The sequence below is a fragment of the Artibeus jamaicensis genome, unplaced genomic scaffold (genome assembly GCF_021234435.1).
Source record: "Artibeus jamaicensis isolate MK-2021 breed Jamaican fruit bat unplaced genomic scaffold, CSHL_Jam_final contig_447, whole genome shotgun sequence".
NCBI lineage: Eukaryota > Metazoa > Chordata > Mammalia > Chiroptera > Phyllostomidae > Artibeus > Artibeus jamaicensis.
The window spans coordinates 2,117,605-2,140,802 of NW_026521834.1; the positions used below are offsets into that span (position 1 = coordinate 2,117,605).

Genomic DNA, 23,198 nt, shown 5'->3' on the forward strand with positions numbered 1-23,198 from the left:
AGGTGATAATGTTATTCCCATTTTATAAATGGGAGAACTGAGAAATAAGGAAGTTACGTATTTTGCTCAGGACCACAAAACTGGGAAGAATTAGAGCCAGGATTTGAACCTAGGCAGTGTGGTTCCAGAGTCTACACTCTCTGTATTGAACAAACAATTCCTTCAGCAGAATCCAGGAGACCTTGTGATAAGGAAGCTCAGGAAGCCCCCCACCCTATTTTCCCATACCCCACTATTCCAAAACAGAATTTTATATTATGAATACCTTTCCTTTCTGTCAGAGATAATATGTCCTTATAGTAATTCATTCATTCCACCATTATTGAATGGCTACTATGTACCAGTGCTATATAAAAATTATTTTATTTAACCCTGACAACAGTCGTTTGTGGTAGCTGCTATTATTTTCTCCATTTTTATGGATGTGGTAACTGAGGCTAGAAGAGGTTAGGTAATTTGCTGCCTGAAGTTAGAGTTAGTAAGGGATAGCTAAGGTTCACGCCCTAGATTTTCTGCCTGGCATCACAGTCGATGCTGTTTCCCTTGGGAGGGTCTCCTTTCCCATATCACAGGGTTTCTCTTCCTTGACACTTTAAATTTTGGGTGGGGTAGTTATTGTGGTGGACTGTCCCGTGTATTGTGGGGTGTCTAGCACTCTCTAAATGAGTTGTGACAATCAGAAATGTCTCTGTCATTGCCAGATATTCTCTGAGCTGGGGGCTGCTGTATCAGGATGGAGACTGGTGATCTTGTTTTCCTTTTTAAGAAGAAACATTTTTTTTTTTAAGATTTGATTTTATTTATCTTTAGACAGGAAGGGAAGAAGAGAGGGAGAAAAATATCCGTGTATGGTTGCCTCTTGTGTGTCCTCAGCTGGGAACTGGCCTGCAACCCAGGCATGTGCCCTGACTGGGAGTCGAACCTTGATCCTTTGGTTCACAGGCCTGCGCTCAATCCACTGAGCTACACCAGCCAGGGCTTGTTTTTATTTTTAAAGAGCTCATCCTGCATCCTTCTCATTTCCCCACCCCTAATTTTTTAGCTCTTCCTTTAGGGTCAGTGCCTTAGTATGCTAGGCGGATCATTTACATGGCTCAGGGGCTGTTTTCCTGTATTTCCCTGCAGGGCTGTGGTGGAGGCTGTGCATCGACTTGACCTCATCCTTTGCAACAAAACCGCTTATCAAGAAGTGTTCAAACCAGAGAACATTAGCTTGAGGAACAAGTAAGCTGGAGATACTAAATCATAGGTCCTTACAGTTTCTCTACCTCTCTTGACTAGAAACCATCACGTATAGATTCATGTTCTTTCTTACCTCCTGTCCTTGTGGTACAATTATGGGCTGTGGAGCCTCTGGTCCTCCTAAGAGAGGAGATGGCGATCCTTCACTCTCAGAGGCTTCTACATCTGATAGACTGGTGCCATAGAGTGGCATTTGAGTTAGGGAAATTGGCCATAGTACACAACAGAAGGAAAAAAAGGGGGGATAAAAAGGAGGGGAGGATGCACGGGAAGAAGGTGAAGGTTATTAAAGTTCTTACCGCTCCTGTCTTTTGGGGCTCCTGCCGCCTTCTAGCACAGATACTGTCCTGGGTCATAATGACTGAGCCTGGATGTCTCCTGGGAGGGCCAGAGCTTTGTTGGTAGGGTATTGGCAGATACCTCCTTGCTTTCATTTCTTGTGTTGTTCATCAAGGAATGGGTAGTCTCTCATGGTCCTTTGCACCCTTCCAGGCTGCGTGAACTCTGTGTCAAGCTTATGTTCTTGCACCCAGTGGACTATGGAAGGAAGGCTGAGGAGCTGCTATGGAGAAAGGTATACTACGAAGTCATCCAGCTTATCAAGACTAACAAAAAGGTAAGGGAAGATCCTGGCTCTTGGGAAGAAATTTTTTTAAAGAGGGGAAGCTAAGGAAGGAAGAGACAGCTAGGAAAGTGGGCCAGAGCATAGCTGGAGATAGGGGAGCCAAAGAAGAGATGGCAGAAGGGAGGGAGGGCATTAGATAGAATTAGGAGTAGGGAAGGGTGGGAGCCTGATAGCAGAAGGGGAGACCTCAGGGCAGAGTAGATTTAAAGATGTGGGGATTGTTCATAATTACGAGGAGTTGTGGATTAATTTCCAGAGCCAAGAAGAGAAGTTTATTTCTTCACTGAGATGAAAAAGGTTAGGGAGGGAGAAGCGGTGCTCTGAGCTTGTTGCTTAGCCGTCACTTCCCTTTCCAAATCTCTAGCATATCCACAGCCGGAGCACCTTGGAGTGTGCCTACAGGACACACCTGGTTGCTGGTATTGGCTTCTACCAGCATCTCCTTCTCTACATCCAGTCCCACTACCAACTTGAACTGCAGTGCTGCATCGACTGGACCCATGTCACCGACCCCCTCATAGGTTAGTGAACTCTGAAAGGTGAGCTTAAGGGGCATGTTCATATGCCTCCACCTCTGGTCTTATCCCTCAGGGTTCACATAGCTTGTGACCTGGCCAGGCAGACAGGGTTCTGGCAAGACCTATACATGCTGCATGAAGTTTGGATTTACCCAAACAAGTATATGGATTAGGGTGAAGGTCTTAAGAAAAAAGAGAGCCTTCTGATGTCTGAGGTTGTAGAATGATGTAATCATCTGGAGTCAGTCTGGCACTAGAAGATGGTATTAATAGCGTTTGTTTTCTTCGCCCAGTTGTATTTCATTGGCACTGTTTCTTTTAACTTCAGAGATCATTTCCCAGGGTTTGATGAAAGTATTGAAATTTTCAGAAATGTTGGATATTCTTTCAACATAATGCAAATCTCTTTTTTAGCCATCTCGGGTATTGGCAGCTATAGTTTACCTCCCTTTTCTATAGTTGGTAGTTTGCTCTCCAATTCAGCCTCCCTTTAGTGCTCCTCCCCTCTTTCTCCAGACCCCCTGCCTGACCAGGACATGGACATTGCGCGCCAGAGGTGGAGGTTTTGTTCGTGCTGCCGCATGGAAGCATTTTCTGGTCAGACGCCCAGCACTATATTTTGAGCATTTAAAACCATCATTTAAAAATAAAACAACATTCATCTGAGACAGCACACATAGGCTTTATAAACCAGATGGCCAGAGGGTTTGTAGCCTAAAAAAAGATTAAGAACCTTTACTTCAAAAGGTTGGTTCCCCAAACCACTTTAGTTTTTTCTCCTTTATTGATATTTTCTCCATTCCACCAACTAAGAAATGTCTCTCTAGAAACATTAAGAAGGGTTTTTCAGAACGGGAGCTGCAAACCCAGGAGAGTGGCTGCAAGGTGGAGTAGCTGAGAGGGTGCTCTCTAGAGCCAGACTTCCCTTTGAATCCTGGCTCTGCCACTCACTAACTGTTTGACCATGGTTTGTTCGACTGTGGTTTCCTTAGTTGTAAAATGGGAGTCAGAAGAGTAACTATTTCATGGTGCTGCTGTGAAGCTCAGCTAAGTTGATATTGTAAGACACTTAGACCAGTACCTAGCACACGGGAGACTGCCTCCCAATGAGCTCAGGCTTTCTGAGCTGCAGTTTCAAGAAGGTGAAAGCCCAGTCACCACCATCCTCAGGCAAAGGCAAACTCACCTTGTCTCCTTCGTGCTCAGACTGTCCAATCTGTTGCCACCTCCTCTATGGTCCTCTTCTCCTAGGCAGGAGCCAGGAGCATTTACCTTGGCCTCATTCACATTCCATTTTTTCTTTCTTTTTTTTTTTTAAATATTTTATTTATTTATTTTCAGAGAGAGGGGAAGCGGTGGGGATATAGAGAAGGAGAGAACATCAATGTGTGGTTGCCTCTCAAGTGCCCCCTACTGGGGACCTATTCTGCCACCCAGACATGTGCCCTGACTGGGAATGGAACTGGTGACCTTCGAGTTTGTAGGACAGTGCTCAGTCCCCTGAGCCACACCAGCCAGGGCCCACATTCCATTCTTCCTGGAAGTTTCTATTCTTTACCCAAACCTTTTACCTTTATATGGGAACCTTCTACCCAAGGCACCCATAACTGTCCTCACACTTGAGCCTCACCTCTTCTTCCTTTCTAGAAGCCTTCTTAGGCTTTCTAGAAGGTCTAGATGACCTTTCACATGAACTTCCTCCGGGGGCTGTCCTAGGTTGAGGACCCTAGTCGTCCTCTTCCAGTTCTTCCTGTCCTATGAATGAGTCCTACCTACAGACCTGTGTGTTTCTACCTATGTCCTGTATGAGCGTCCTCTGTACCTTAAGATAGTGTTCTAAGACTAGCCCTGGATTCTTGAATTCTTTTGTCCACCTAGGAAAGAATTTCCTCGTAGCTACGTAGGGGAAGAGGCATGGGCTCATAAATCTCTCTCTCTTTTTCTCTCAGGATGCAAGAAACCAGTATCTGCCTCAGGGAAGGAGATGGATTGGGCACAGATGGCATGCCATCGATGTCTGGTGTACCTGGGGGATTTGTGTAAGAATATGAACTTTTCCTTTTCTCTGTTTCAGGATACAGGACAGGCTTAAGCTGCTTCAGTTGTTGGTACCACCCGTTATGGTTATTTGAGAGCAGGATGATTATTTTGGCCTCTGATAACATTTTCCTTTTCGTCTGCTTACAGTGTTCACTTCTTTTCACTGCTCTTCCATAAGTCAGAGAAGATCAGCGAATACTGGAAGAAGGAAAATGTCTTTGAGCTTTGAGAAAGTCAGGTTGATAACTCAGTTTCCGAAGTGCATTAGCAAGATTTTAATTTCTCCTTTGGGTTTTTTTCCTCTCCATGGACTCCTGGAGGAAGTGAAGTCAGGCCTCAGGGAGGACTTACCTGACTGACAGAGGTTTCCCAGAATGGAAAATGCTCTCTCTGTGATTCCTGGGTCTCCAGTCCTAATAGACAGAGGGTCCTCATTAGGCTGCTGGTGTGTGGCTGTTGGGGGCATTACCTTTCATTGACCTGAGGCCCCCTTCTCTTCCTGCCCCAGGCCCACTCCTTGAACCCTCAGAGGCAGGTTGCACAGAGAGAACGAGCCATTTCACATTAGACTGAGTGTCATTAGTAATGTCTTCGCTCTAGAATTGAGCAGTTGCATTCCAGAACCAAGTATCAGAGGTCTTTCCAAGTAATTATATATGCTGCTGCTTCTCTTCATTGGGAAGAGATCATGAAAAGAGCTTGTTTATTTTACAAACAGTAGATATGCTCTACATACAATAGAACTTACCAGCAAGGAGGAGAGAGTTGAACCGTTCACCCATAGTCATGCACGTTTAAGACTGTTGGAGGCCCACACAGCTGGCCTCCTAGTTCAGGTGTCTTCCTCCCAGCATCTTACTGCAGCTTCTCAGAGTGGACTCCCAGGTGAGGGGTGGGTTTTCTAAAACAGGGGACCATTGCATTTCTTTCCTCCTCTTTCTCCTGCAGCACGATATCAGAATGAATTAGCTGGTGTAGACACCGAGCTGCTAGCTGAGAGGTTTTACTACCAAGCCCTGTCAGTAGCTCCCCAGATTGGTAAGTGGACCCTTGCTTGGGCCTCCCAGCCCAGCATCCATTTCCCAAGAAGAGGATGATGTTGAGATGGCAGGCAGGCCCTACTCACTTTCCCCTGGGTCTTTCCCTCAGTCAGTTCTCTTGTACTTCACCTTTGTTATGCACTCTCCTCCTTGTAATATGTACTAATAAGATGGTAGAAGGGGAAGAGAAATGGGAAAGTCTTGAACTAAGAAGGAGGGAGGCAGAAGAAAAGGAGAGAACATGGCTTCCCTGTCCCTGAGATCTGTGTAGGAAGAGGAGACTGTACTTCATCTGCCCCCTCCTCCTCCCTAGGATGCACAGTGAGAGAACGGATTAGGTTCCATTACAGGGAGAGATGGGGATTAGCAGAAGGAGATCTCAGAGGTGAGAAACTGAGCTTGGTTAGAGGAGAAGGCCCCATGGAGTTCTGTCAGCTGTGGAAGAGTCCCAGCTGCTGCTGAAGGAATGGCACCCATCAGTGCTGAACTCCTTGGCAGGCCAGGTGGGAACAGACTGAGTCTGTAATCATTAATCCCCTGGAGGAATAAAATTAAGCTGCTAATCACCTAGACACCTGCAGACCCAACTCTTCTCCCTACCAGTTCTAATGCTTAGCTTTGGTTGAGCCTGGCAGCTTTGGGTGAGTAGTGTGGTGCAGGCTGTGTGACTTCTCTCCCCCCTTCCCCGCTCAGGAATGCCCTTCAACCAGCTGGGTACACTCGCAGGCAGCAGGTACTATAACGTGGAAGCCATGTATTGCTACCTGCGCTGGTGAGTATTTGCTGCTGCTTTCCCAGCCCTGTTCTCATGTCCATGTTCCTACTTTTCCCAGCCCTGTTCCTACTTTGTTTTCTCTCTTCTCATCCTCCCTTCTCTAGCTTCTGGCTGAAGTGCATTGGGAAATGCTGAGATTGAGGGGTCCCTCCTGTCGGGGGCACCCTGACACAGTTCTGCTTTTCACACAGCCACCTGGATTTGTAGGCACTTGGGTGGCTAATATAATTGTTGGCTATCTTATGCAAAATACAGGATTGTTGTCTTGAAGGAGGAAGTAAGTTTGACAAAGTTGATAAAATGTCACCAGAGTAGCCTCTGACAGGAACCTCAGAATTGTAGAGTTTCAGCGTTTTGAGGTGGCAGGGATAATAGTGTGGGGGACCAGCTTCCTCAGATCTGACAGTCAGCTCTTAGGATAAAAAACATTTTAAAAATAATTTTTTATTTTTCAGTTATAGTTGACATACAGTGTTTTAGTGTCAGGTAAACACTTTTACAGGGCACCCAAAGTTGATTATGCTACTGAGTCACCATCACCAAATGCACATGAGACCAGTAGGTAAACCAGAATGCCATCAATTACATTCTGGTAAGAAATAAATCGCCAGGGAAGCTAGGAGGCTCACTATTGCCACCCAATCAGGGCTGGAGTCTACTTGTGGACCTAGTTATTCTAGAAGAGGTTATATAGTAAATTGGACTTCAAAATAAGGGAATAGGGTGGTTTTCATAGCTCAGGTAGTCAAATACTAAAGTGGAAAGAAAAATACTTAATTCTGCCTTATAATTCCATGTGTCACAATCCTGGGTTTACTTGGTCAAGGAAACCTAGTCCCTGTACCAACAAAGTCTGTGCTCTTGTAGTGCCCCGCCTCCTTTTCAGTACAGACTGGCGGCCTCTGTCACTGTGTTTATCCTTGAATATGATTGTCTTGGATCCCTCATCACACTCATAATCATGATTTAGGGTGATTCACTTCCAGAGAGAGTCAAGCACATCCAGGTGTGGAAGGTGTCCACAGAGGCTCTACCCAGCTCTGCTAAGACAGTTATAGCTCACAGTCTGGGGCTTCGGCATTTGGGTAGGGTTTAGTTGGGCAGGTCTCCTTCTGGTGTCACTGTCCAGGGTTCCTCACTGGTATTCAGCTGACCTGGAGGTCTCACATGTCTTAAGGGCTGGCCCAACAGGATGGACCTCTCTCCCTTTCCACATGGTCTCTGTCTCCATGTGGTTTCTTTCTCAGAGTAGATGGACTTCTTTCATGGTGGCTCCAGGCTTCAACAGTAAACAATGACCCAAGAGACTTGGAAGAAGAATCTACCAGTCTCTTAAGCCTGGGCCTGGAGACTGACAGAGTTACTTCTGCAGTGTTCTCTCAGTCAGAGCAGTGTGTAGTCCTTCCCTCCCCCAGCAGGCCCTCACCCAAGGCCACACCAGGATTTAAAGAGCTGAGGAGACAAACCCACTTCTCAGTAGAAGGAATATCAGATTTAATTCACCACAAACATATTTTTTCCTTATTAGACCTCGTTTTTTATAATTAAAAGGTGTTGGGTTTGGTGTGTTTTTTTTGAAATTTTGAAAGTATAGCATACTGTTAAGGTCATAGACTGCAGTGAGACAGACTCAGCTCCACTGTGTATTTAGGCTGTGTGACCTTGGCTTCATTTCCTCACTGCGGACAATATTACGGTACAATGCCTGACCTGTAGCGTGGTGGTGCTCAATATATATTTGCATTTGAATGAGCATTATGAGGCTCAACTGAAATGGTATGTAAATATCCTTGCACATGTTAAATGCCTGTTAAATGCTGCCTGGTAAGTGCTCAGTGCTTTAGAAAAGATGAAGGATAATGTATTTCAGGGATAGTAACTAAGTTAAGTTTGTAACATAAAGTAGGATTAATTGTCTTATTTCTAGATATAGAGGAGATGTAGATATCATCTTCACTCTGATTAATCTGGAAGCTGTAGTGTGCATGTGTGTGTGTTTCATCAGGAGAAATAGCTTTCACCCCCTTAGTTTATATGGAAGAAGAGGCTGGGGCAGTCTGTATTTATTAGAAGCATTGTTCCATAAAGCCCTGGCAGAGTTCCCCCTTCTCCCCTCCGTGTCCCTGCTGAGACTCAGTAGCTTCCTCTGTGTCTCCTTCAGCATCCAGTCAGAAGTGTCCTTTGAGGGGGCCTATGGGAACCTCAAGAGGCTGTATGACAAGGCGGCCAAAATGTACCACCAGCTGAAGAAGTGTGAGACTCGGAAACTGTCTCCCAGCAAGAAACGGTAACTGAGGCCAGTGGGGAGGAAAGGCTCTTTCTGTATCTGCTGCAGTAGCACCATAGGGACTATGGAGCTGCTCGCCCTTTACCCCAGACTCCTCTCATTTCAGATGTAAAGACATTAAGAGGTTGCTGGTAAACTTTATGTATCTGCAAAGCCTCCTGCAGCCTCAAAGCAGGTGAGTTGAAGAGAGCCTAAGCAGAAACCATGTCCTGTGGTCCCATCCATGAGAGCTCCTTTACGGAGGATGCTTGAAGAAGAAGGGGTAGGCTGTTCAGTTCTGCTCAGGTAGAAATTTTCTAGCTAGTTAGCCTTTTCTTGGCATCCCTCACTGTTTTGGCCAAGAGTTCTGTGTCCATTCTCCTGAGTAGCTCTGCCTCTGGCACAAAATGGGCTCTTAACTAGATGTTCAAGAGAGCACCCAAAATGGAAAGCCCACTCATATCTCTTCCACTTAGTGCCTGCCCTTCCTGTATTTTCTCTTTTTAAACACCTGCCCAGCACCAAGTCCCCCTTCTGTGCTGTCTGAAGTCTCCCCTGCAGGACCCCTTAGTCTTTTTTTCTGAATACTCTGTTTCCAGTTCTTTTCGCCTGCCCAGCCTCCATCACTAACCTCCCCTGTTACTCCTGCCTTTCACAGCTCTGTGGACTCAGAGCTGACATCACTTTGCCAGTCCGTCCTGGAGGACTTCAACCTCTGTCTCTTCTACCTGCCCTCCTCACCCAACCTCAGCCTGGCCAGTGAGGATGAGGAGGAGTATGAGAGTGGATATGCTTTCCTCCCGGATCTTCTCATCTTTCAAATGGTCATCATCTGCCTTATGGGTGTGCACAACTTGAAGAGAGCAGGTAACTCTTCCTGGGTTCCCCTTTTCTCCCCGACTGACTGCCCTTTTCTGAAGCTTCTCATTCTTAAACTTCCTTCCACAAGCAGCTCCTTAACTACCGTGTCACTGCTTGGCTGTGGGAAAGTACAGAACAGGGTGCCTTACCCTAAAGGATCTGCTGAAAAACGAACAAGGCCACAGCATATTCCCTTTCCCTTCCTCCTCACTCCCTCCTACAAACACACACACCCTCGGCTAGGACCCAGGCAGACACACGGTCAGTTCTGCAGACTTCCCTGGCAGAGATGTGTGTAGAGCAAGGTTAGAAGGAAAGAAGGGAGTGGCAGGGCTGGATGTGAAGGTGCTTGGGGTTTGAGGAGCCCGTATGAAGGCATCAGAGCTGGGGGGATGAGGCAGGATGAGAGGATTCGCTTACCTGAGGGGGCACTGGATGAGCTGGCACACTCTGGATTACAGAACCACAGTGTGGGGACCTGGGATTTTTTTTTTACTTTAGAAGAAACTTTGAGAGAAGTTCAGTCCTTGAAAAGGCTGAAACTAGGAGAGTTGGGGCTGGAATTATTGGTGCCACCTCCTCAGGGTCCTGGGCCCTGGACCCCTAACACCTACCTGGCTTTTCCTGGCTTTAGGATCCAAGCAGTACAGTGCAGCCATTGCCTTCACCCTGGCCCTGTTCTCCCACCTCATCAACCACGTCAACATAAGGCTGCAGGCTGAGCTGGAAGAGGGGGAGAATCCCGTCCCGGCATTCCAGAGCGATGGCACAGGTGCAAGAATGGGGGAGGATGTGACTGGAAATGTGAGCATACGGATCAAGGAAGGGGGAGCACAGGCGTGACGGTGGCAGTGTCTAAGGGTACCTTCCAGCTTCCAGCCTCCAATTTGTGCCTAGGCCCCACCTGACCATCCTCTTTCCACAGATGAGCCAGAATCCAAGGAACCCTTGGAGAAGGAGGAGCCTCCTCCTGTAGAACCTCAGGTGGGTGAGGTCCGAAAGAGCCGGAAGTTCTCCCGCCTCTCCTGCCTCCGCCGCCGCCGTCGCCACCTGCCTAAAGTCGGTGATGACAGTGACCTGAGTGAAGGCTTTGAATCTGACTCGAGCCGAGACTCAGCCCGGGCCAGTGAGGGCTCGGACAGTGGCTCTGACAAGAGCCTTGAATGTGGGGGAACAGCCTTTGATGCTGAGACAGACTCAGAAATGAACAGCCAAGAATCCCGATCAGACCTGGAAGACATGGAGGATGAGGAGGGGACACGGTCTCCAGCCCTGGAACCCCCTCGGACCAGGTCAGAGGCTCCCGAGTCCCTCAATGGCCCTCTGGGCCCCAGTGAGGCTAGCCTTGCCAGCAATCTACAAGCCATGTCCACCCAGATGTTCCAGACCAAGCGCTGCTTCCGACTGGCCCCCACCTTCAGCAACCTGCTCCTCCACCCCACCACTGAACCTCACGGCTTGGCCAGCTGTAGGCCCTGTATCAATGGAGATGTGGATAAGCCCTCAGAGCCAGGTACTTGGGCCTCTGTTTATCATTCTGCTCTGGTCCACACGTCCATGCCATCGGCACTTACCTGAGAGAGGCCACCTCACTGTGCAAGCACTTCTCACCCTGACCCTCGCCGCCTGTGAGCCTCTTGAAGGCAGGATGGTCCGTGTTTTATCCTTGGTGTCTGACACAGTACCTGGCATGTGGGTGGGCTTAGGAAATACTGGCTGAATAAGAGAAATATGGAAGCTGATGCTGAGGTGGAACGACCTGCTCAGTGTTCTGACCTGCAAAGTTGAAGAGCTAGGAGCTGGAAGTAATTTTTTTAATTCTGTGCCCTTCCTCACTGTGGCTCCCTTATCTTTGCCCTGCCTTCTAGCACAGAGTAGCACTTCATAAATAACAGTTGAGTATGGCTATAGACTAGCCTCACAAATCAGCTTGAATGAAAAAGAATCATATTTTAAAGGGTACCAGGCTCTTGGTTTAAAAGGTGTCCTTCCTGTGGTCTCACGCCTTCTCTTTTTTTAATTCTTCAGCTAGTGGTAAAATTCATCAAGGTTCGGTGGCCCCTTTCATTCCCCATGGGACCAGCTCTGTGTTTCCAAGTTCCCCAAAGCCCTCCTTGGCCTCTGTTCATTTTCTATCAAATCCCTCTGGGCTTGTGACTCCAGCCTCAGGCCTCCCAAGTGCAGTGCATTTCTTGCTCACTGCTATCTCCCTACACTGCTCTGGCTGAGGGCCTCCTCTGCCCTCTCTCCCCAGAGCAACCAGTTAAAAGTAGTCCTGGAAAAATTAGGCAGAGGTCTGTAAGAAAATTCCCTATCTTTCATATCAAAATTCTTCAGAAGAGTCCAGACAGGCTGGGGCATACTACCCCCACAGAGCCGAAACCTGTTGCCGAATGCCTGTGAGTTCATCCCAGTTCTCTTCACCCACCCCCAGCCTCTGAGGAGGGTTCTGAGTCGGAGGGCAGTGAGTCCAGTGGGCACTCCTGTCGGAATGAGCGCAGCATCCAGGAGAAGCTGCAAGTCCTGATGGCTGAAGGCCTGCTTCCCACAGTGAAGGTCTTCCTGGACTGGCTGCGGACCAACCCCGACCTCATCGTCGTGTGTGCACAGGTCTGCTGCTCCCCTGCCCTGGTCGGGTCTCAGGGCGTTGGGGGCGGGCATCAGCCAGGATGGGACCCAGGACTCCCACTGATGGTCTGATGAAGATAAGAATTGTTGCCAAGTGCCTGCTCTGTGCCAGGTTCTTACACTTTCTACAGGAAGATTAGGCCTGGTCTTTGTCCTGGGAGAGGCTGTGACCTGGAATACAAATTGTGTGGATGGGAAAGTGAGAGAGCAGCTTACTCTGCTCTGTATCTCCAGTGTCGGGCGTGGTGCCTGCCATTAAGATTAGTGTTTGTGCAGAGTCTCTGCAGAAAGGAGAGCACACTAAGTGGTCACAGAAGAGATGGGATCTAAGGAATGGTGGGATTTTCCGACAGGGGCTGTGAAGGTGCTCCAGGTGAGGGGAACAGCTTAGGGAATAGCTTAGACCTGCAGCCACAGCTGATGGTGTCAGAGACCAACAGCTCAGCAGGCTGGCTGGGGTGGTGGCTGCCTTATTCTCAGGTTCCAAGTCTCGGTCTTGAGCCTCTGGTGCCCTGAGGCTTTTTTCAGCGATGCTGTACCCTGTATGGCACACTTACCCTGCATAGACGTCCCTTCTTCCTGCAGGCTGCCCTAGATGAGAGAGGGGTCAGGTGCCCTTGGGTGTGTGCTTATGTCTGATGACAGCCTAGTGACTCAGTCACTGTCAGTCATTGAGGGAGGTGTGGTAAGAGGGACGTCCCTGAGAAATGTTCCCATGTGGGCATGGTGCGAGTTCGTGCTAGATGGAGAGAAGCCTCCTCCAGTGTTCTGGCTTTTCCCACCACTAATATCCAGAAAGTCCTTCCTGTGGTCTCACGCCTTCTCTTTTTTTAATTCTTCAGCTGGTGGTAAAATTCATCAAGGTTCGGTGGCCCCTTTCATTCCCCATGGGACCAGCTCTGTGTTTCCAAGTTCCCCAAAGCCCTCCTTGGCCTCTGTTCATTTTCTATCAAATCCCTCTGGGCTTGTGACTCCAGCCCTCAGGCCTCCCAAGTGTAGTGCGTTTCTTGCTCACTGCTATCTCCCTACACTGCTCTGGCTGAGGGCCTCCTCTGCCCTCTCTCCCCAGAGCTCTCAGAGTCTATGGAACCGCTTGTCCGTGTTGCTGAATCTGTTGCCAGCTGCCGGTGAACTCCAAGAGTCTGGTGAGTGAGTCCCTGGCATTACTTTCCCTTCCCCTCTCCCTCATTGGTCCCATAAAGCCCATCCCCCCCTCCTGGTAACCCAGCCCTTTGGGTAAGGAGGTTAATGGGATTCCCTGCCAAGCCTCCCTCACACACAGCAGTCATTGTGGACTTGGCCTCTCTGGTTTCTCACCCCAGCACTGCCCCACTGGGCGAGTGCCTGGTCTGCCAGGGAGTGTGCTCCCTGGGGATAGCAGTGAAGTGGGCAAGAGCAGAGTGAGGGGAGCCTGGAAGCCACCCCCAGTTGCTGGGGTCACACTGGTGCATTGGTCATTGAGAATCAATCTTGACCTCCAGTACTCATCTGCCTGGCTTATTCCCTCCTGCACCTTCTGGCTGGGAATCTCTACCTTCTCCTATCTCTGGACTTGCCCAAAGGCTATTCATTCCTCCCTTCAGAGTCCTCCTCTCACTTTCATCCTCATGTGATTGCCCTGCAGTCAGGGAGCCTTTGTCTCAGCTGTCCTGGTTCTCCCCACCTGCGCTGTACCTCCAGTCCCTCCAGCTCCAGGTTTCTAGAGCTCTGCTGCACAGCCCCATGCACATCTCTTTCCTTTCCTCCCTTCATCTCTCGTCCGATTCTGGTGCAGGGGTATGTCCTATCTCATTAGCCTGAGAATTCTCAAAAGGCAGGGCAGGTGGTCTCACGGGTCCTCTTTCTCCCCAGGCTTGGCCTTGTCTCCCGAGGTCCATGTTCTTCTTGAAAGTTGTGAACTGCCTGACCTCCCCTCTACCCTGCTGCTCCCAGAGGACATGGCCCTTCGCAGCCTGCCTCCCCTACGGGCTGCCCACAGACGCTTTAACTTTGATGTGGACCGGCCCCTGCTCAGCACCTTAGAGGAGGTGAGGACATCATTTCTCAGCTCTGCTGTTAGTCAGACACAGCAGCCAAGTAAGGGCTCAGTGTCAGAGGGGCAGGCGAGAAGCCCTCCTATTCCTTCCTTAGGCATTGAGCCCCTGGAGCTTTCTTTCCTTCTTGGCAGGATGTCCTGCTGTGGGTGGCGTCTCCTGTTGTAGAATGAGCCTTCTTCCCCTTACCCACCTTCTGTAGAGGGCAGAGCAGGTGGATTATTAGGGCTTCGAAATCTTTTATCAGGCTTTCTTCACTGTGGGCCCAGGCTCATCTGAGCTGAACATCAAACAGTCAGAGTTAGAGGTGGAAGGGTATGAGCTACCTTAGTCCAGTGACCTTCACCCTTGTGTCACTACATGGGCCATCTAGGGGCAGCAGAAGAAAGCCAAGCTGATGGGTCTCCCAGGCTTGCTCTCCTACCTCCCTGCCCCAACGCACACTCCTTTTGTTTGCTCCCTCTCTGTCCAGAGCAGCAGTTTAGTCTATTTAATATTTTTGGGTTCTAGACAAGATTTGTGTTTGATGGGGAAGAAGGGTTCTGCTGACAAAAAAAATAAGTTGGAAATGTTGGTCTAGTTCAGTCCCTCATTATACACCTGAGGAGCTGAGACTTGGAGGAGAGAGATGGCACTAGAAGCTAGGTCTCCTCAGTCCCAGCCCGGTGCCCCAGCTCACTTTTCTCAGCCCAAGTCCTAGCTCTGTGGTCCCATGAGTCTCCTTGCCCTTCTTACTCCTTTCTTACTCTAGAGCCTTTGGGCCATGGAGCTCCTCTCTTTCCCTGCAGACTACAGGCCTCTCCGAGGAGCACTGTGGCTGAGGGGCCTGGTATGACAGGGAGGCAGGAGGGCGGGAGCCCTGGCGGGCAGTCCTGCTCATCTGAGCTGGGCTCCCATGTCTGTTCACAGTCTGTTGTGCGAATCTGCTGCATCCGCAGCTTTGGCCACTTTGTCGCCCGCCTGCAAGGCAGCATCCTGCAGTTCAGCCCGGAAGTTGGCATCTTTGTTAGTACTGCCCAGTCCGAGCAAGAGAGCCTGCTGCAGCAGGCCCAGGCCCAGTTCCGAATGGTGAGTTGGCCCCCTCCCCAGGTCCCCTCTGTTCCCATTGGACTCATTGAGGAGCCAGGGTAAGAGGCTCAAACTAGTGGCCCATGACTGAAGAACATGGTGAGGGGTCTGGGGAAACCAAGCTTGGGAAAGAGGAGGCAGGGGCGGGAACTATGGGATGAGTTGATGGACAGGAATGAGAGCGGCTTTGAGCAGAGGCAGTGTGGCACTGCGGTAGTAGCCAGGCTGCCTGAGGGTTGAGGGCCATCTCTGTCACCTCTTTGTTTGTGAATTGAGCGAGTCACTTACCTCTGCTAAATCTGTTGCCTTATCAGTTATGTGGAAATAACAGAATTAGCTTTTGGGGGTGTGTAATGATAGAATGATAGTACCTGTGGGGCACCTTGCCCATTATCACAGCAAATGCTCCCTTTCCTCCCCTTTCAGAGGGGTGAAGACTGAGCAATGGAAGGGAGTAGAGGGACCCTGGTATCAGACACTGCGTAGGAACCCGCCCATCCCAGACTTGACGTCATCCCACAGAGGCCCCGAACAGGAGGAGATGGCCTCTGCTGCCCTCTTCCGCTCAGTAATTCATTCCATAAGTGTTTGCTGAGAGTCTACTCTGTGTCAGTATTCTAGGCACTGGGGTTACAGCCCCGAACAAGACATCTTTCTCTGGTGAGGCTGACACTGTGAGCAGGAGTCTAGGTTCCGCAGCAGGGCCGCACAGCCCTGGGGCATGTTGCCCTCCTTGTGCTGAGTGGCACCAGTCCATTTGGGGGTTGGGGAATGTCTGGCACAGGAGGTATAGCCCACGCGGCTCGGCAAGCCTCGGGCTCTTCTTCATCCCTAGCTAATCCCTTCCCCCCTGTTCTTCCTTCCTTAGCCCCGGGCTTCCCATCTCTCTGACTGTCCTCTTCTGCCGACAGTCTATGGGAAGGGGCACAGGCTCCCCAGACACTCCTTCCTTGCCGTCATACAAGCAAAGACATTTTGTTAAAAACAAACCCTTTCTCTTTTTTTTTTTTCTTTTTTAAATATTTTACTTGTTTATTTTCAGAGAGAGGGGAAGGGAAGGAGAAAGAGTGGGAGAGAAACATCAGTGTGTGGTGGCCTCTCATGGGTCCTCTGCTGGGAACCTGGCCTGCAACCCAGGCATGTGCCCTGACTGGGAACTGAACTGGCGACCCTTTGCCTCACAGCCGTGCTCAATCCACTGAGCTACACCAGCCAGGGCTAAAACAAACCCTTTCTGTTAAGGCTTTTACTACCCTTTCATAGGGGAAAACACAAGGGAGTTACATGGGGAAGTTATGCAGCTTCAAAAATATTAAAGTTTTTGCAGATATTTCCTCCAGTCTGATTTTTTTTTTTTTAGGATTTTATTTACTTATTTTTAGACAAAAGGGATGGGAGGGAGAAAAAGAGGGAGGGAAACATTAATGTGTGGTTGCTTCCTTTGCACCCCCTACTGGGGACCTGGCCTGCAACCCAGGCATGTGCCCTAGACTGGGAATCGAACTGGTGACCCTTTGGTTCTCAGACCAGTGCTCACTCCACTGAGCCACACCAGCCGAGCATAGCCTGAAATTCTTGACGACTCCTCCTGGGGGTAGGCAGTACCTGTGGACATGGGCCACGTTGCCTGCTGGGGCTGCTTTCTGCTGTGCCTGAGTCATAGGTTTGCACCCATGGAGTTTATGCCCTAACAGCAGCATGGTCATCATATTGCTATGCTATCTCCTGTCATTTGTTTAGAGCTCTCTGTGTGCAAAGTCTGGTTTGCATGTGACATCTCAACCCTTATAGCAGTCTTGTGAGGTGGGGGCTGGACCCTCATTTTGTAGATGAGGAAGTTGAAATTGGGCAGTCCAGGCTCTTGTCCTTGTTCTAACCTAATGTGGGGCTCAGCTTTTTTATAGGCCAGGTGGGTACCAGAAGCCGCTTCAACTTTCTGGGTTCCAGCAGCTGTCTGGTTTGGGAACCCCTCTTTCCTGATGGGACCTTCCTTGGGTTTCCCCTGAGGAGCACATCCCACTTCTCTGAACTATCGGACCAGTGATAGCAGAGCCCGAGATTCATGCAGCTCTCCTCTCCCTGGGCCCAGGTGGGTCCCCACTCACCTGTACTGGTTGTCTGGTGGAGCTTACCCAAGTGCCCACATCCCCCTCTCTGGAACATGGGGTTTCACAACTTGAACTTTAGCGTAAAAGTAAGATTCCTGGGCTTGATTTCTGCAGTGAGAGGAGGGGCAGTTTGTCCACAGAGCTCCACTTTCTTAGCAGCTGGCCGACAGGGCCTGTTAGGAAGCAGCTCTCACTTAGGCTCCAGTCATCTTTTCTTTTGCCAGGATTTCTCACAGGGGACCCTCTTGGCATATCAGGCAGGACCACTCTGTGGTACACGACTCTGCGGGGGGTGGATCTCCCATAACCTTAGTGTAATTATCAAAACTAAGAAAGTAAGGAATGGTACATACCACTAACGATAGTGTATTCAGATTTCACTATTTTCCATTAATGTCTATTTTCTCTTAAAGGGTCCCACATTGCATTGGTTGTTCTGTCTCCTAAGTTTCCTGCAGTCTGTGTCAGTTTCTCTCTTTTTTTTTTTTTTAATTTATCTTTAGAGGGGAAGGGAAGGAGAGAAGGAGAGAAATATCAATGTATGGTTGCCTCTCGTGAGTCCCCCGCTGGGAACTGGCCTGCAACCCAGGCATGTGCCCTGACTGGGAATCGAACAGCAACCGTGTGTTTTGCAGGCCCGCGCTCAATCCACTGAGCTACACCAGCCAGGGCTGTCTCTCTGCCTTTCACAACCATGACACTTCGGAAGAGTATTGGTCAGTTATTTTGCAGAGTGTCCCTCACATTGGCTCAGTCTAGACTCATGTTACAGAGTACCACTCTGATGCTGCCACTTCATTCCCCATGGAGCCTTCAGGGGCTCCCCATATCTTTTTAGGGTAAGTCCCTGTCCGCAGCCTCATCTTTCAGACCATATTAAGAAATTTGGACTTCACCCAGAAGACAAAGGAAAACCAACCAAGAACTTTTAGTCAGGGCTGTGATGGACACCGGGTGGTTTTTAGAAGATGCGTGGTTACAGGTGGGAGAAATAGATTGGGTTAGAGGCAGAGACAGTAAGGAAGTGGTTACAGTAGTCCAGGTGGGAGCTGCTGGCTTAGACTAGGCTCGTGCAGTGGAGATGGAGATGTGGAAGGGTTTGAATGAGTGGCTTTTTAGGAGGTGCAATCGACAGGACTGGGAAGCCAGTAACTGATGGAGCTGAGAGAGAAGGAAAAGTCGAAGCCAACTCAGCTTTCTGACTGGCAGATGGTGGTTCATTTACCATGTTGGGAAACACTAGAGGAAGATGACCAAGTACGGGGGAGCAGAGGAAGCCGCCGAGCAGGCGTTTGGGTGTGTGGGTCAGGGGTGGTCAGGCCTGGGCTGAAGCTGCAGATTTGGAAGAAGTTGGCAAGTAGATGGTGATAGAAGATGAGGGGAGTATATGGTTTCCCCTGGGAGGGAAAACAGATTGAGAAGAGCAGAGGGGCAGAGCTCAGACCCTGAGGACAGTCAGGCACTGTGCTGTTTGCTCCCACTCGTGGGTCCTGGGACAGAGTGAGGAATGTGTTTCTCCCATGTGCCTTTTTACTTAGAAGATTGACACAGAGCTGACTTTGTATGAGGCCATACCTACTTCAGGCCTCAGAATACATCCTGGTCTTCTTGATCTTGGGAGAAAGAAATATGGCCCCAACCCTTCTTCCCAAGCTTAGCACTTGTTTTTTCCCCTCATAGGCACAGGAAGAAGCTCGGCGGAACAGGCTCATGAGAGACATGGCACAGCTGCGACTTCAGGTAGAAAACTGGAGCCCAAGTACTCCTGCTTTTGATCTGGTTATTGCCTAAAGCCCTCTGGCAGACCCTCATCCTTCAGCTCAGCACTGCCTCCTGCTCACCTGTGCCCCCACACACACTTTGCCCAGAGTACCTTCCTGGCCTCCCAGGTCCCCCTCCTGAAGCCCATTTGTCACAGAGCCTTGATGTCCTCTTGCTGCTTCCACTTCTCTTTCCCTTCTCTTCCTCTCTACCTTCTCTTCCTCTCTACCTTAACCTTTGATTCTGTTTACTTTTCTTTCAAGGCCACTGTTTGAAGGAATCCCCTACCCTGGGACATTAAGAGGAACCCCTTAAGAGCTCCCTTGGGTACCATCTCCACCCCCTACCCTCGCCCCAGCCCAGGCTGCGGGTCCCACACAGCTCCACCCACTCTGCCTTCTCTCAACAGCTTGAGGTCTCTCAGCTGGAAGGGAGCCTACAGCAGCCCAAGGCCCAATCAGCAATGTCACCCTACCTCGTCCCTGACACCCAGGCCCTTTGCCAACACCTCCCCATCATCCGCCAGCTGGCCACCAGTGGCCGCTTCATTGTCATCATCCCAAGGACAGGTGAGCATACTGGGGAGGTGGGAGGACAGATAAAGTGTGATTAAAAGACACTGTGGGCTTAGGGTTGAGAGAGCCTTACTTGGGGTCCAGTTTATACACCGTGGCCTTGGTCAAGTCCTACCACTTCTGAACCTCAGTCATTTCATCTGTGAGATGGGCATGATAATCCCTGGTAAACTCTGGCTCATGACACGGTTGGGAGAAACAGATGAGAATGTGTAAGCGAAAGCACTTGGTAAACTGCCAGGTGCACGGCTGGCAGAACGTCATACCTTGAAGACTCCAGGGGCCCTGTCACACCCACGGTCCCCTCCTTTTCCTGCAGTGTGTGCTGGAGGGGCACAAACACTTGCTGCACAGCCCCATGTCACAGTAGTCTGAGTCCTTCTGTTTTGTCCTTGCCCACTAGTGATCGATGGCCTGGATTTGCTGAAAAAGGAACACCCAGGGGCCCGGGATGGGATTCGATACCTAGAGGCAGAATTTAAAAAAGGAAACAGGTGAGTGAGTGTGGGCCTGCCAGACTGTGCTGAGCCTGCACCTGTCTTCCAGGCGACAAGTGTTTATGTGTTACTTGTTACCTGTGACACACGGTTGCAGTCCCTGCTCAATTTGCTCACTGCTGGGGGAAAAACCCAAAGACGTAATAAGTCAAGGTCTTGGCTGCTGAAATAGAGGGTTATCAGAGGAGCCAGGAGCCCTGTGGGGGAGCACTTACCTGCTGTCCATTTGCCTATGGGGCAAACGTGAAATCAGTCTCACAGAGCGAGGGGAGCAACCCCCCCCCCCAGCTCCGGGCTGTGGATGCCTTTGCTGGAGTTTCTCCTGCTTAGGGTTAGGACTGGTGATCAGGTTTGCCTAGGGTAAGAGTGCTCTCCATGGCGCGCCTAGGGCTCCCCACCTCCCGCCCAAGCCACGGTGAGCAGACTGCAGCATGTTGGTGCTCAGCCCCGTGCAGGCCTTTCTTTCTGACCTCCCTGCTAGCTGACACCCTTCACGCCCCACCCTACCTCCACGTCTGCCCTTGCCTGCCCAGGAAGTTGCACAAAGCCTACTTGTTTGGACCTTGTCTCCAGAAGCCCTGACTTGAAATACATCTGCTGCTCTCTCCTCCCAGCTCCTCCCCCTGGGAGGAACGGAGGAATTGATGTTATCAGTAAGAAAAGCCAGCTGGCCAGGAAACTTCAAAATGACTCCCAGTAGACCTGCAATGGAGAGATGCCCCCCCTCACTGCTGTAGAACTGGGCCCCTGAGCTACAGTGGTCTGCTTTGTATCTGGTGCCCTCCCTTTGCCCCCCACCTCCACTCTCCTGTGTCCTTTGCAGGTACATTCGCTGCCAGAAAGAGGTAGGGAAGAGCTTTGAGCGACATAAGCTGAAGAGACAGGATGCAGATGCCTGGTAAAGTTTCAGCCCCCACCCCTAGAACCTCAGTTAGGCTGCCTGCCTCACTCCTCTGTGCCACCCCCCTGAGAGCAGGACAGGGCCAAGGAACTCTGAAATAGGTGGTGGAACCAGCCTGGGGCCTCCTGCAAGTCTCACCTTGGAGGAAGAAGCTGTTTCAGCACCCGAGTCCCTGGGGCCTTGAGATATTCAGGCTTGGTGTCCTCCAGGTGCCCTTGCCCACTCCCTGTAGCACGGCCTCCAGTGTCAGTGTCCAGGACCCGCTGTCGCAGCTGCCTGCCTTCTTTTGCTCCCTGCTGCCCCCTTCCCCATCCCTAGCTTCCCTGTGCCCTGGAAATGCTGTGTTCAGACTGAGCTAATGCCATGCCTTGGCCTGCTTTCCCTCTCTTCCTCACCAGGACTCTCTATAAAATCCTGGACAGCTGCAAACAGCTAACTCTGGCCCAGGGGGCAGGTGAGGAGGACCCAAGTGGCATGGTGACCATCATCACAGGCCTTCCACTGGACAACCCCAGCGTGCTCTCAGGCCCTATGCAGGTGGGTTACTGGATGAGGTGAGGGGACTGGAATGGGGAAGAGTTACCAGAGCAGACTCCTCCTCAGATTTCCCAGACAACTGCCCTTTGCTCATCCAGCCCCTCAGTGACTTGTCCCATGCTCAGTCACTGGACTCTTGCCCATTTGTTCTCTCCCCTTCTACAGGCAGCCCTGCAGGCCGCTGCACATGCCAGTGTGGACATCAAGAATGTTCTGGACTTCTACAGGCAGTGGAAGGAAATTGGTTGAGATTGACCCCCAAGCCCTGCAGTGGGGCTGACTCCAGATCTCTCCTGCCCTCCCTGGCTGCCAGGACCACCTGTAGTCACCCCACCACATGCAGACTCACGCACGCACGCACTCAGAAAGGAAGCCCAGCTGCACAGGAGCTGAGGGAGGGCCCAGGAGCCACCTGGGAGGGTGGGGTCCCCCTGTTGCCAAGATGAAGTCAGGAAAGTACTTGGAGCAAGAGAGGCCTGTGGGCCCCTAGTCAGCCTTTCTGCCTCAACCCTCCTGCTGTCCCTAGAGGCAGGTGGCAGGCATGGGTATCTGCGTTTCATTGGAGTGATTCCTGGACATCCAAGGGGAACGGATGGCAGGAGAGGCCCTTCTTCCTCATCCAAGACACAGGGTGGTTGGGGCTAGGAGTTTAGACCCTCTAGCCCTGGGAGAAGAGTGGGTAACAGCCATCTGAGTGGTTTTCTGCAGACCCTCCTCAAAGACCACCCACTGTCTCAGTTCCCCTTGAGTGGGTTGGGCAGTTCTGGAACTTCAGGGACTCAGGAGTGGCGTGGAGCTGGCTGCAATCACAGCAGGGCCTGGCCTTGTACCCCGCCTCACACAGGGGGGCCGCACACCCAGTTGCCCTGCTTCTGCTTCTTGTCTCCCTCTGTCTAGCTTCCAGGGCCGGGGGCAGGCCCCTGCCGACGGTCAGGCCTCTATGCCAGTGAGGGTTCCTGTGCCCACCAGACCTGCAGTCACCGTGCTTTGTGCTCTTGGCTGCTGTGCTGGGGCAGAGTGGGATGCCAGTAAGGGTAGGGGGTGCAGTCTGAGGCCAGCACCCCCCAACTGGAGAAAGGAGAGGCCTCCTGAAGCTGCTTAGTCAGGGGTCCTTGTCCTGATGGGCTTCCTACTGTGCCCTTCCCCAGGCCTGAAGGCCTAGTGGGGCGGAGCATAAGGCTAGTATTGGAGTGTGGAGGTGACTGAGCAGAGATCATGAATAGCTCAGAGCAGTGAATGGAGCATCCAGAGCAAGGCCGCGGGGAGTGGCTTTAGCCAGGATTGCCTTGGCCCCTCCCCCTGGGGGTGGAGGGTGGGGAATCTCAGCTCTGCTGTCCCTCACCCCCATGCTAGCCTAGCTTCCCAGGCTGTTCTCAGAGGAGAGCAGATTCCTGCCTCCTTCCTCCAAGATAGCAAGTCTGGGACAACCTGAGGTGGGGGGTAGGGTCACCCCACTCCCAATCTCTGACAGAGACTAAAGCATCGCTTAATAAAGACCCCTGGTGCCCACACTTGTCTCCTGGTACCTTTCTGTACAGTTTTATTGGGATGTTGGAGATGGTATGCAAAAAATGGCATTTTGGAAAGGTTTATTTAAGGTAGACTCATTGAAGCAAGATGTTGGCAATTCCAGCAAAAGCTCCAGAGATGGTTTTGTGACATTGTCAGGGTCATTGATCTTGTGAACTGAGTTGGTGCCTTCAAAAGGGTGATGGGTGAAGCC

General features: G+C 50.7%; 1 protein-coding gene across 4 annotated transcripts in view; it reads left to right on the top strand.

Moving 5' to 3' along the window:
- The window catches only part of SMG5 (SMG5 nonsense mediated mRNA decay factor), a 28,347-nt gene extending 5,363 nt beyond the window's left edge, over positions 1–22,984 (top strand). For 3 of the 4 annotated variants that reach the window (XM_037132584.2, XM_037132580.2, XM_037132583.2), the window contains exons 2-23: positions 1,126–1,224; positions 1,735–1,858; positions 2,232–2,388; positions 2,902–2,982; positions 4,335–4,424; positions 5,374–5,463; positions 6,159–6,237; positions 8,402–8,527; positions 8,634–8,702; positions 9,165–9,373; positions 10,002–10,139; positions 10,293–10,880; positions 11,802–11,977; positions 13,065–13,140; positions 13,847–14,022; positions 14,938–15,096; positions 18,885–18,944; positions 19,375–19,534; positions 19,944–20,034; positions 20,861–20,935; positions 21,337–21,475; positions 21,641–22,984. In XM_037132584.2, coding sequence (XP_036988479.2) covers positions 1,760–1,858; positions 2,232–2,388; positions 2,902–2,982; positions 4,335–4,424; positions 5,374–5,463; positions 6,159–6,237; positions 8,402–8,527; positions 8,634–8,702; positions 9,165–9,373; positions 10,002–10,139; positions 10,293–10,880; positions 11,802–11,977; positions 13,065–13,140; positions 13,847–14,022; positions 14,938–15,096; positions 18,885–18,944; positions 19,375–19,534; positions 19,944–20,034; positions 20,861–20,935; positions 21,337–21,475; positions 21,641–21,724 — 2,922 coding nt within the window. In that variant the 5' untranslated portion in view covers positions 1,126–1,224; positions 1,735–1,759 and the 3' untranslated portion in view covers positions 21,725–22,984. The remainder of the gene's footprint in view (positions 1–1,125; positions 1,225–1,734; positions 1,859–2,231; positions 2,389–2,901; positions 2,983–4,334; positions 4,425–5,373; positions 5,464–6,158; positions 6,238–8,401; positions 8,528–8,633; positions 8,703–9,164; positions 9,374–10,001; positions 10,140–10,292; positions 10,881–11,801; positions 11,978–13,064; positions 13,141–13,846; positions 14,023–14,937; positions 15,097–18,884; positions 18,945–19,374; positions 19,535–19,943; positions 20,035–20,860; positions 20,936–21,336; positions 21,476–21,640) is intronic. The other variant, XM_037132581.2, reaches the window with a different exon arrangement.
- Positions 22,985–23,198: the final 214 nt, after the last annotated feature.